This window comes from Gossypium raimondii, chromosome 2, assembly GCF_025698545.1.
Source record: "Gossypium raimondii isolate GPD5lz chromosome 2, ASM2569854v1, whole genome shotgun sequence".
Taxonomy (NCBI): Eukaryota; Viridiplantae; Streptophyta; class Magnoliopsida; order Malvales; family Malvaceae; genus Gossypium; species Gossypium raimondii.
This window is the reverse complement of record NC_068566.1, coordinates 44,932,395-44,946,393: the sequence shown is the minus strand read 5'-3', so window position 1 is coordinate 44,946,393 and position 13,999 is coordinate 44,932,395. Positions and strand designations below refer to the sequence as shown.

Sequence of the window (13,999 nt, the reverse complement as noted above, 5' to 3'; positions counted from 1 at the left end):
AATATATAATATTACTCTAATGTAAATATTAAAATAATGTTAAGATGATTATATAAAAATTTCAATAAATAAAAAATGTATAAAATTATTATATTATATAATAGAAATAAATTTTTAAAAACTTAAAAACAATATGAGTGGGTTGAGACTTAAATAAATATAAAATATATTAATATTATACTTAAGCTCAACTCGAACCCGACCCAATGAACAACTCTACTCGTAAATATCAAAGTAATGTTTAAAAATTTTAATGTAAATATAAGTTGTTTGATTTGACATGTGAAAGCAAATGTAACAAAATTTTAGAATGACAAGGTAAAATAAATCAAGTCAAGGTTTTCTCATATATACAAGTAGGTAAGTAAAGGGTAAATGGGTAAAATGAGAATTAATTAATTAGTAATAAAAATAATAGAGGAGAGAGAGAGAGAACGCGTTTGGATGATGTTATTACAATAATAAAAGCAAAAAGTGCAACTGTAGCCATTTCATCTCATTTGACTCCATACATTCTGCTTCTTTCTTCTTGTTTTTCTTCAAGTGTTGCTGCCGTAATTGAAGGTAAGAGAAATCGGAACATCTCTGCGGTATGTTTCGGTGTCTGAAATCTTTTGTTTTGTTGATTATAATTATTGCCCTGATTTGGGTTTTCACCTTCACTGGGGAGATTCATGTTTGGTTTGAGAATCACAGATCCTTGTACGTTGCCCCTTTCTCATGTAAACAATTTTTTATCCACCCCCCCAAAAAAACAGGGAGCATACTCTTTAAGAGATCCTTTACTGTTTTAATTGTCAAGACTTGGAAGTCTGTAAGTTGTTTAGTTTGGGGTTCTTCTGAATCTGTATGGATGGTCTTTTTGAGGATAAAAAGAAACGAAAACGGGAAAGAAGTGAATTTTTGAAGGGTTTAGGAGTTGGATCTAATTACATAAGCGTGTAGCTTAAGGATTTTTTTTTCCTCAAATAATATGCTGGAACTTTTTATCTGGAGAATTATTTATGTAGATCTGCAAAATCGTTCCAAATAAAATGATCTTTTTGGGCAGATTGCTTTCCATTTTAATTGACTGTAATTGGTTTTGATAATGCTATTTGCTGTTTTTTGTGACAGAACCTTAATGAAATAGGAGTATAGGAAAGGGAAAGGCCTAGCAGGTATTGGAGGAAGCAATGGCAGCAAGGTACTGGTGTTATCAGTGTTCTCAAGTGGTTACTCCCATCATGGAAGCTGAGATTAAATGCTCATTTTGTCGAGGTGGGTTTATTGAAGAAATGAGCAATGGTACAAGAGACAGTGCTCCAGACATGGATTCCCATATCCAATCTGATCGAGCACTCTCACTATGGGCTCCCATCTTGTTAGGTATGCTGGGTAATCCTCGTCGCCGCAGAAGACTTAGACGTATCGAGTTTGAAGAAGAGGATGCTGAGAATTCTGATGGCGAAGCTCGCCATGGAGGCGATACTGACTTGGACCGAGAACTTGAATCCATTATTAGGAATAGAAGAAGGAACTCTGCATCGATCGTGCAGCTGCTTCAAGGTGTTAGAGAGAGAATGGCATCTGAAGGCGAGAATTCTGAGAATGATAGGGATAGGGATAGGGATAGGGATAGGGACGGAGTAATTTTCATCAATCCTTTCAATCAGACTATCATTGTCCAGGGCTCTTATGATTCCAATCAGGGTGGTCAAAACCGAAACTCCGACCGCATAGGTTCTATAGGTGATTATTTCATCGGTCCTGGTTTAGATATATTGTTGCAGCATTTGGCAGTGGCACAAAACGACCCCGAAAGATATGGAACACCACCAGCACAAGTAGAGGCAATCATGGCCTTGCCAACTGTGAAAATTGAGGAGAATTTGAAATGTTGTGTGTGTATGGACGATTTCGAGGCTGGTAGTGAAGCAAGGGAAATGCCATGTAAGCATAAGTTTCATAGTGGGTGTATATTGCCATGGTTGGAGATCCATAGTTCTTGTCCAGTTTGCAGATATCAAATACCTGCTGTTGGACAGAAACTCAATTCAGAGAGGCCTGGGAATAATAGCAACAGAAGAGAAAGTGAAAGTAATGTTCACGGACGTGGTAGTGGGGAAGAAGAGGGTGAAGGGGATGGGAGAAGTGGGAGAAGGTTTTCATTTCCATGGCCATTCAATGGCTTGTTCACATCAGGATCACAGTCCGGCAGAGGGAATTCATCGTCCTCAACGGCTTCAAGCTCTCAATCCGGAAATGCTTCTCAAACAAATGAGAACTGAGTTTGTTTGGTATTAGCACCCTGTTTATTGTTCAATATGATTGATGCTTCAGTATTCCATTCTGCCTTCCCTATAATGTACAATAGTTAGTTTAAGTTGAATTTCCATCTTGCAAAAGTGTTCTGGTTTTTTTTCCCCTGTATTCTTGTAGATCCTTGCCCCTTGAACAATTCTTTTACGAAATCCTGAATTATGCCATATGATGTAATTTTGTTTCTATAAATTTGAGTGATCCTATTTGTTTTATTTATTTATTATTTGCTTGCTTGGGCTGGTTGAAAGGTTCATCTGTGTTGTAAATGATGCTTGTGGGAATGGGAAGGGGGAAGGGAAAGAATAACTTTAGATTCTAGTATCGACTAAATTCGTCGGCACCTGGATGAGACATTTTGGCTAATAGAATGGTCAAGTTTTGTTTTAGTTTCTGTACTCTTTGCGCATTTAGTCTTACATTCTTAATTTTAAAAAAATTAGTCTCACTTATTTATTTATTTAAAAATTTAAGCTTTGTTGAGGTTTGTTTTCTCTACCTCCTCTAGGGATTGATTCTTCTTTATTTATAAGGCATGGTTTACTTGATGTGACATTTTAGAGGGTAGTCAGGTGTCAGGACGACATGTACTCCCCTTTAAGTTTGACATGTATCCTAAACGTATCTTTCTGACAGGATTCGTATCCAAATATCATCGTACATGTTCGCATGTCCCGCCTTGCAAGGTTGTGAGGAGTATTGGCATATCTCTCTCGCGAGGAGCTGGCCTTGCAAGTCGTTCCATCGTGTTCACCTTGCGAGATTGCGTTATGAGGTTCTCTATAACAAGCTTGATAAAGTTTCAGGTCCTTGAATAATAGGGAAAAAAAAACTTCAAAACACCGAAGGGAAAAAAATTGTTTCAGCTATCCTCTTCTCTGCAAACCTTACATCGTGGTTGACTGATCAGAATGTGATGAAAGTTAAAAGTGAAGTTGTGGGAGAATGAGGTGATAAGGCTATAGGAATAGGATGATTCTGTTAAGTTGGATAAAATTGATGGAAGAATGAGCTCCTAAGGATATAGTATGGATTCTACCGACAAGAATTTGTGTTGAATGAAATCCAAAATTTCTCCTCTTTTCTTTGCAAGATAAACTGAGAAAACTGATTGTTGGCATTACAATCATATATGGAGATGGAGATGATGAAGATTGCCAATGATTCTATACCTCAGTGGTGGGAAGAACAAAAGAAAAACATGGATGCCAAGTTCGTGGAGAACCAGGAATGGATTTCTAGAAAGGAGAAACCCAAAACCAAGCTTAAAAGGGGAATGCAAGTGATACTCAACTTCGTCTTCACAATTAGAAGTTGAAGGTAAAAACCTCCCATAGAAATAACTGATACCTAGAGGAGGGTAAACCAACTGTTCGAGTAGCCTTGGATCAGGTTCTTCTCGGACTGAATGTCTCAAGTTTGGATTTTTTTCAGCACATATCAGTTTGGATTTGAATTTTCTCAAACTCGGATTTTTTAGGTTTAGGTTTTCTTAATTCAGATTCTTTTAGATTAAGAATTTTTTGGAATTGAGTGAACATATTTAAATATTTTTGAATTTCCTAAATTATAAATATTTTTGAATTCAATGTAATAATTTATTTTACTTTTATATTTAATAACACAATCCAAATTCGTCTTACAAAAAGCATAAATTATATATATATATATATATATTTAATAGAGATCATAGTAGTTGGTACTCTATCGGTTGGTACTTATCAATCAGTTTCTCAATTAATACAAAGTAATTTAGGTTCCTTATGATCAAGATTTGGGTGTGTTTTGACCATTTCGATGTATTTTGGCTAATTTCAACTGATACCAACTTATACCGGTGCTTATTGACTTGTACCGGTTGATATTAAAATTTTAATGGTATTTAATACATTACTAATTATATACATTTATTGAAATATAATAAGTTATACATAACTATTGATACTATAATGCATATTATTATATTACATAATACTATTCAATGATTTTATTGTTAAAATATTAATTGCACAAAAAGTTATATATATACATATATTAATACTTTTAGTAATAATTCTATACTATATTATTATATTTTGCAATAATATATCATCTATTATAGTTAATGATTAGATATCAATTTAATTGATCAAATCGAGCCAATTGAATCAAATCAAATTGGTTCAATCGATTTTGATTTTGGACGATTAATATCATATATATATATATATATATGTATATGCGCATTAATAGTTATAAATTTATGTAATATTCTATCATATGTTATACTAGTAATACATAATATATTAACTATTATATATGTATTGTTTATTATATCACGTAATATAATCTATACTATATTAATAGTAATATATATACATATGCATTAATAGTTTTAGAAATAGATATATAATCTATTATAGTTAACTATTAAAACTAACTTAATTGACTGAATCGAGCTAATTTCATAATTTAATCAAATCATTTTGATCAAGTAAAATTTGATTTTGGTCTAATTATAGTATTTATACTTGGATCTAAACCCAAAGTAAAGATATCACATCATTTAAAACGTAAACTCAATATAATTTTACTCGACCCTTTCTATTGGGTAGAAAAAGGATTATAAAACATCAAAAGAGTCAAGCTTGATATATAATATAACACAACCATTAAATAACATTGAAAATGAAACACCATCGGAAAGGGAAGCAAGAACAAAATAAAAATAAATGAAAGACGTTTCCATTTGAGTTTTCTCCAAACCTTCCCATTTTTCGGACAGATTAGACAGGCACCTAATCCTGTCCAGCTCAACCTATGAACAACTCTAGTTCGCACAAGGGAAGTCCTATTTATTAATCAGATGTAAATTTTGATCAAGCAAATAACCTTACCTAACATTCAAGTCCTACCATTCCATTTCTTTCTTTTATTTTTATTTTAATAGCGAAGTTATTATTACCTAACATTTAGCTAGACTCTAGACCTAATCTCGCTACTAATTTTTAAAAAAATAAACTAAATAATATAGAAGAGCATCCGCAGCATCTACTAGAAAACCCAGCAAAAACAGCAAAATCCTCCGGTTGCATCAAACATGGCGTACCAACAGAGGTACAGTATATGGAGATATGCAAGGCAAAAACAGTTGTAAGTTCAAACAAGACGTCCATAAAAACATAGTTACGTAAAACATTCAAAATGTGAACCAAAAATCACACTTCTTTTTTTCTTTTTACCAGGGAACACCAAAAATAGTCGTGACATTATACTTTGTGATCTTAATGAGTTTTGTTTCTCATCCAAAAAGAGAACATCAAAAAGCTGATGCATAAGAATAGCAGTGTCTTACCCCTTGTACCAGGGAACCATCCAAAAATTGACATTGAAAATGCGAACCAAAAATCACTTTGCAGTCAAGATCTTGATCACGGATGCAGTCCCAATCCGATGCAGAGCAACAATCGAATCCCCATTTTGGCATAATCCCTTTGCCTTGGCATGCTGAATAGCAAACTCCAATGCTTCCTCTGTTGTCTCTTCATGAGAAGCTCTGGCAGATCCAGCATATAAAACTGGGATCAAACCCCGATACACTAAGCTGTGCCTTGCTGGAGCTTCATCACTGCACGACCAGTCGAACGAATCAGTCTGGATCTCGGGGACAACCATGGATAAAATGGGCATTCCAGGCCTATACTTAGCCACCAGCTTTGCAGTACTTCCTCCCCTGGTTAAGACCAATATAAGAGATGCTTTTGCTGAATTTGCTGTTCTAACAGCTGAAGAAGCCAGGCTTTCTAACGGACTCATTGGCACTGGCGAGTGTTCCATAATCCTTTTGAAGACATCTCCATAATCAAGAGTGCTTTCTGCTTCTACACATATTTTGGCCATGGTCTGAACAGCAAGTTCCGGGTAAGCTCCAGCTGCGGTTTCACCACTTAACATCACACAGTCCGTGCCATCAAGAACTGCATTGGCAACATCAGTGGCCTCAGCCCTGGTTGGCCGGGGAGACTTTATCATGGATTCCAACATCTGTGTTGCAGTGACAACAGGTTTTCCTTGGATGTTACACTTGTAAATCATCACCTTCTGTGCTAGAAATATCTTTTCAATGGGAATCTCCATTCCAAGGTCACCTCGTGCCACCATAAATGCATCTGAATTTGTAAGGATGTCATCAAAATTTGCTACCCCTTCTTGATTTTCAACCTGCCATAGAATTTTAAAGGGAAGAAAACAACCATTGGATCCCACTATTATATGATTTGCTTCTTCAAAACTCTCTGCTAGCAAAATGTAAACAGAATAAAAATCATATCTAAAATTCTTCAAACATACCTTCGACATGAGAAGAATATTCTTAGCATGCTTTCCAAGCAGCTTCCGAACCTCCACGAGGTCTGATCCTTTTCGAACAAAAGAAAGAGCAATCATGTCAATTTGGTTTGGAACTCCCCATTCCAAGATATCTTCCTTGTCCTTTTCAGTCAAGGTTGGGAGGTCAACAACGACCCCTGGAAGATTAACGTTCTTCCTCTCACCAAGAACTGCAGAATTCTCACATCGACAGTGAACCAAACCGTTTTGTTTGTCACAAGATAAGACTGTAAAAGAGATTGTCCCATCTGCACAAAGTATGACCATCCCTGGTTTGACATCCTCGGCCAACTTTTTGTAACTCATACTTATCAGTGTCTCATCACCCTTTATGCTATAGTCAGTTGTTATGGTGATTTCTTGACCCTGTTTGAGCTGAATTTTTCCATCCTTGAGAAAACCAGTTCGGATCTCGGGACCCTGGAAGTTTGCATACGAAGAAACAGTTACAGTTAATCAGCTTTACCATGTTGTAATCAAGACAAAAATCAATAAAATTTCCATACTTTATAAAAGATTACGGACATTGGTTGTGCAAATACACAGAGCTCTTCAGATATCCTATGTTTAAAGAAAAAAAGGATAAAGCCGTTTATGATAGATTTCTATGTTAGTAACAGGGGTATGTTCAGATTCTTTTATGTTTTTCATATATTTGGAGGATCTTTGGAGGCGTTGAACCCAAGCGTTGGCTTTTATGAAGAATAATAACGGTGGCTTATAAGCAAACAACATCAGTCATCAAATCAAAAGTATGCAATCACAAAATCATCATGATTACCATCTATTCTTCTCTAGTTGGCTACCGGGTCAATCACAAAAGAAAACAATCGCAAACATTACCTTTTCGTGGCCGATTATGTTTAAACTTCATAATCGTATGCTAACAAGAGTATGCAATCCCTGAAATATACTAACAAAGGCAGTTGATTCTTGCATAATTGAACTTATGGTCTATTAAAAGGATAACGCCCTTCGATGTGGCTTAATCTCAAAAGTAGCAAATAGAAGAGTTGGAACATATCCTTGAGCACTTTTGACTGTTTTCCAAGAAAACTATTGAAGCATACAGATTGAAATTTAGATCTATGATCCTACTGGTGTTGGAAACAGAAGAAACAAGCAATCGGATCCAAGCAAAAAACAAGGAGAGAAGAGAGGTTAAACTAAAGTAACAAGTGAAATTAAAGGATTAAAAGAAAGAAAAGAAAAAAAGGAATACGAGCCTTGGTATCGAGCATGACGGCGCAGAGAATGCCAGTGCTGAGCATAGCTGCCCTGAGATTGTCAAGGGTTTCCTGATGGTAGGCATGAGATCCATGAGAGAAGTTGAAACGAGCGACGTTCATGCCGGCCCTCAACAGCTTCTCGATCATAGGAACGGACCTGGATGCAGGACCCAGAGTGCATACGATCTTCGTCTTGGGCTTCTTCTCCATTTCGAAACCTCCTTCATGGTGGTTATTGATTTCCATTTTTTAGTTTCAAAGCAGACGCAGATAGAGATTTGTGGAAAGGTTTTTCCTTTTTCTCCTCACACAGAAGTAAAGGTTGAAAAGTAGATGAGAGCAGAGAGTCGCGCTTGACGACTTTTACTTTAGTATTTATTTATTTAAAAAAAACAAAAAAGAGCTTTGCTTTGCTGGTTTGGTTTTGGACCTTTGGTATTGCTTGAGGAACAAGGTTGGAATCCCTGCAATTTCCATTTTTTTAATTGCATAGATTTGGTTGATTTTTGACTTGACATTGGTCATGCCTCATTGGACAGTTTTAGCCTTTCCGGGTTTCCGAGGTTATTGTTATTTGACCCAACAACCATGAAAAGGCGGAGCGACAACTGGAATTTCCCAAGGCCACTGCATTCATTCACACATTCGATGTTTATTTGAGCCACGAAAAATCTCCCTCGTCTCGCCCTTCTCCTGCCTCGTCTTTTAACAACAGGAATGTCAAATCAGTTGGACAAGCATTAACAAATACCATGGGTCTGAACCAACGCCAACCATCCTCCCCTGCCCATAGATTATTCCTTTCCTTTATCCTAATAACATTAAAAAAAATTCCCAAATTAATTATCAAAATAGCACATAAGTTTTCTAAAAGCAAAATTTCATATTTTATTAAGCAACTAAAATTATTTTTATCAATTATGAAAAGTTTTAAAATTATTATCTATTATTTAATTTTATCTTTTTTTATCACTAATAAATTAATAGTGGCACCTTTTAAATTTGATATAATAATAATTTTAATCTCCAATATTTATATGTTGTATTAATTTACTCTTGATTTAAAAAATAATTAATCTTTAACATTTATACATTGTATAATTTATTTTTATATAATTTTACTTTTCTCTGTGACTCTTTCACCTAAACATTAAAAAAACAAATTCATTTGCTATATTTGATTAAAAGATACAAAAAATACGAACACCCAAAAATCCAAAACTAGAAAAGTAAATCGAATTACATAATATGTAAATGTTGAGGGTTAATTTTTTTTTAGAATCGAACTAAATTGATATAATTTATAAATGTTAAGGATTGTTATTATGACAGTTTTAAAAGATGTCACTGTTAACTAGTTGGTGATAAAAATAAAATAGAATAATTGAGTGACCATTTTGTATCCTTTCTTAATTGGGTGATAGAAAATTACTAATCAATACTTGAAAACTAATAAAATGACATAAAATAAAATAAAATTTATTTTTAAGGCAAAATTAGTGGTAAATGTTACTCTTTAAAGAAATTAATGAAGTAGATCATTATTTACATTATTTAAGGAAATAAATCGATTTTAAGAACTGACATGGCAAAAAAGACCACCCGTAATAAACATTTTTCATGAAACACTTTATACTAAATGCGCTTTCCTTTGAAGACTCAACTTCTTTGTTCAAATGAATAAATGCTTGTATTTTCCACTCGAATGTCTAGGTTTAAATCATTTTTCATGTTTATTTGGGTGTTTTTTTAATGCATGTTGTTTCAAGCTTTTTTTTTAAAATTAAATAAGCATGTTATTTTCATGTTTTTAATTAATAAACATGTTTTTAAGTTATTTATTTAATTTTGATTTTATTTTTATCTAATAATTGCTTTATTTATATAGACAAAATAATAAATATGTAATTATATAATGAAAATATGTTTTCTATATATATTATAATGTTAAATATATTTTATTTTAAAAATATCAACTAATTTTTTCTTTATATATAATTTTATATGTCAAATATTTATTTTTTCATGTATATTGTAAGTATGAAAAATTTAATATTATAAAATAATTATTTCAAATATTATCATTTTCACCTACATTGTGGGTATGGTAAATTTGAATATATAAAATCAATTAATTATTTAAAATATAATTTTATATGTGAAATATTTATTTTTCCATCCATATCATGGGTGTAACAAAATTTAGTATTATATATTTTGTATGTGTATTGAAAATAATTATTTGAAATATTTCCCATATAAAATCAATTATATTTGAAATAATTATTTGAAATACTTCAAGTATAAAAATAATGATATTTGAGATATTTTATATATAAAATTAAAATAGATATTTAAAATATAAATAATATTACAATAATTTAGAAGTGGTCACAATATTCAGATTTAATTAACAATCTACAATCACTAATTAATAATTAAAATTAAGTTAGAAATTACATATAAAATAGAATTTCACACAATCTATTATTATAATATTTAATTTTAAAAATAATTTTAAAATATATTATTATGTTTTGATTTCGTAACCATATTATTAATGAAACTTTACAAATTTATGAAGAATTTAAGAAATAATTAAATGTAATTTAGTTAATTCGATGAAGAAAACTAGTATTTGTAAATTGTAATGCTTATTAATAATATTTAAATATTTTTCATTATTTTAAAATTTAACTTTTAATTTAATTTAAGTAAGTTTAGTATTTCAAATTTAAAATAAAATTTATATATATAAGATTATTGAAGCAACTTATAATTCTTAATATTATTTTTAAAATAATCTTAAAAGGATTATATGAAAATAGGTACCTAAACTATATAACTTTTTCTATTTAGGTACTTACTCTTTTTTTTGTTCTGTTACCACTTTAGATACCAACAACTAACCCTCATTAAAAAACCCTTTAAACCAATCAAATTATGACACATGGTCTTTTTAATTAAATAAAATGTTTAAAACTAATATCATCTCCCAAAATCACTCATTCTTCTTTTCTACAAAATTTTTAAATAAACTCTACTTCAAATTTCTCTCATTAAAACAAACCCCATTAAAAATATTAAAATAAAGACTTAATATATTATTTGGTACCTGAATTTGACATTTTTTATGTGGTATATGTGTTATTTTTAATCCAATGGGGTACCTATATTTGACAAAAAATTATAAATTTTGTTACCCAAAGGTAACAATATTAACTTTTAGTGTTTAATTTGAGTTATAAGATTGATTTGATAAAAAATAATTGCTAATATTATTATGTTTTATTTTTCATGATTTTTAATAGAATAAATTTAATATTAATTGTGAATTTATTTAATTTTACATTTAAATTGTCAAATACAATATCACATATGTGATTTGATTTGGATTTTAGGTTGATTTGATGAAAGTTAATTGCTACTATTATTAGCTAGTTAACATTGTTAACTCTAAACCCCAAATTAAACACTATAAAATTAACATTGTTACCTTTAAGTACCAAAACATATAATGTAACACCCTTAACCTGTCTTCAATCAAATGACATCATAAAACTATTCAAATATTAATTTAAATACCAATATACAATCTACACATTAAACATAGCATATATATACACTTATAGGCCTTAAATCGACCTTATAGGACCTTAAAAATAATTTAGAAACAATTAGAGACTAATTTGGAACAAAATAGAAAAATATGAAAAAATTTAAAAACTTTGAAAATAGGGGCAACAAAAAAATAAGAACTTGCATGATTCTTTTTCTATGTTGTATATGGGGCAACAAAAATTGAATGATATTGTCACATCCCAAAAATTGGGGGTTAGAGTTTATGAATCGAGAGAGAATGGTCATGCCCTAATTCTTGAGATTATCTGTGCATTTTTAGGAGATAAATGAGCTATTGGTTTGTTGGTTAAGTGTTAGCGAAATGTTCCTTGAAACCAAGTTCATATCCCATTTGTCGCACCATTTTTATTATTTTACAAAATTTGCAACAAACACTAGTACGTGACACGCCTTGATTTTAAAATAAATATTGCAAAATTATTTCAAAAATGAGGAAATAACCCAATGGTTAAAAAAAGAAAGCATGGAAGGGCTCAAAGTAGCATATACAATGGTAAGTCTAGACATATTCGTCACATATATAACACTATTAAACACTTGCTCTCAAATGGAGTAATTTCGATTGATTATGTAAAATCAAAGGAAAGCATTGCAAATCCGTTAACGAAAAGTTTAACAAGAGAGGCCATGTATAATTCATTAAGGGGGATAGACGTAAAAAAACCTTTAAAAGAAATAAAAAAGTTTTATAATGGTAACTTTACCTAATTAACTGGAGATCTCAAAATCTAAATTTAAAGGGAAAACTAAGTCATATTGCACTTTTAGTAGCACTTGGAAGTTATTATTATTTCTTGTCTACTCCTATGGTGAAAAATAAAAGTTCTAACTACAAAGTAATAAAGATGAGTTGTACTCTTAATGATTCTTATGGCTTGGTTTCCAAGTGGGGTATAAGAAGAATACTCTTAATGAGAAATCAGATATATGAATGAGAAGTGTGACCGTTTCTTTGAGAATTCCTAAAAGATTAAATTCTCTAAAACATTCATGAAACTAGGAGGTGTTTAGGGCCAAAATGAGCACAATCTTGAGAACAATAGAATTTCAAAGCAAAAGCTATATGATAATTATTGTCTTCGTTTACACGAAAAGGCTAAATAGTTCAAGACATCAAATTCACTAATTAACCGAGTAAATCAAATTATATTTCACTAAGGAAAGTTCAAAGCCAAAAGCTATTTCTCTTGTTCTAGTATTCTTCCAATACAATTTTCTCTTTACAAATCTTTGAGTCTTATTACTGGTAAAAAGATTTTCATTCATATGAGGGTTGATGAAAATAGAAAATTAGTGTATGATACAATATTGTAAAAATAAAACGTCAGTAATGACAATGTATCGCAAAAAAAGAGAGAGAAAAATAAAGGACACACAGATTTTACGTGGAAACCCTTTCGGGAAAAAATCATGGGTAGAGGAGAAGATAATTTACTATGTCGAATTCGAATGATTACAAGAGGAGTAGACTATGTCTATTTATGGGCTTGTAAAACCATATTCTAATAGGAGTGTAGTAAAATTGAAACACCTTATTCTAATCAATATCAAATAGATGGAGTTTAATAAGGTTTAAAAAATCTTATTCTAAAATAAAATAAAAGAAGTGTAGTTTTATATGGATTTTACTTTTATTTTATTTTATCACTGTATTTTATTTAAAAAAGTATTCAGGTCACTTAATTCTAACAATCTCCACCTTGACACGAATTTTCAATGAACAAGTTCTTCATCGCAAACTCTCAATGAACAAGTTCTCCACCTCTTCCATAAAACCCTTTAAGGGTTTAACTTCAACAATAAACACCAACCAAGTCTAAGCAATGCTCAAACTTGGTTATAGAAAGTGAATTAGTCATCATATCTGCAGGATTTTCATGAGTACTAATTTTGCTTACAACAATATCACCACGAGCAATAATATCACGAACAAAATGATATCGAACATCAATGTGTTTTGTTCTCTCATGAAAATTTGATCTTTTGTAAGGAAGATGGCGCTCTGACTGTCACAAAATACTGTATTGATTCGAAGGTCTTCATTGAGTTCACTAAAGAGTCTCTTCAACTAAATAGCTTCTTTACAAGCCTCAGTAATCGCCATGTACTCAGCTTCAGTGGTAGACAAAGCGACTGTAGTTTGCAAAGTGACTTTTCAACTTATTTCACAATCTCCGATTGTAAAGACATAACCTGTGAGAGATATTTTTCTATCAGGGTCTCTAGGAAAATTAGCATCAACATACCCAATAACTCTATCTCTAGTTCTTCTAAACTGTAAGAAAACATCAATAGTACCTCGTAAGTATCTTAAAATCCACTGAACTACTTTTTAATGTTATTTACCGAGAATCTCTATTTATCTGCTAACAGCACTGACTGCATATGATAAATTTAGATGTGAACAAACCATAGCATATATGAGAGATCCCCACTGCACTAGAGTATGGAACATGTGA

At 31.6% G+C, this 13,999-nt stretch overlaps 2 protein-coding genes across 3 annotated transcripts; one reads left to right on the top strand and one right to left on the bottom strand.

Moving 5' to 3' along the window:
• The first annotated feature begins 425 nt into the window (after window positions 1-425).
• On the top strand, window positions 426-2,520 carry LOC105789080 (E3 ubiquitin-protein ligase SIRP1). 2 transcript variants are annotated; one of them, XM_012616305.2, is made up of 2 exons: window positions 426-564; window positions 1,117-2,520. In XM_012616305.2, exon 2 carries the CDS (start codon window positions 1,176-1,178, stop codon window positions 2,268-2,270), a length of 1,095 nt encoding a protein of 364 aa, XP_012471759.1. In that variant the 5' UTR covers window positions 426-564; window positions 1,117-1,175; the 3' UTR covers window positions 2,271-2,520. The 2 variants fall into 2 exon arrangements, with proteins under 2 accessions (XP_012471759.1, XP_012471758.1); XM_012616304.2 differs by having other exon boundaries at window positions 461-590.
• A 2,967-nt stretch (window positions 2,521-5,487) lies between these two features.
• LOC105789078 (pyruvate kinase, cytosolic isozyme) lies at window positions 5,488-8,385 on the bottom strand. The gene is made up of 3 exons (XM_012616303.2): window positions 7,896-8,385; window positions 6,631-7,089; window positions 5,488-6,501 (listed from the first exon to the last, which is right to left on the bottom strand). Exons 1-3 carry the CDS (start codon window positions 8,142-8,144, stop codon window positions 5,689-5,691), a joined length of 1,521 nt encoding a protein of 506 aa, XP_012471757.1. The 5' UTR covers window positions 8,145-8,385; the 3' UTR covers window positions 5,488-5,688.
• Window positions 8,386-13,999: the final 5,614 nt, after the last annotated feature.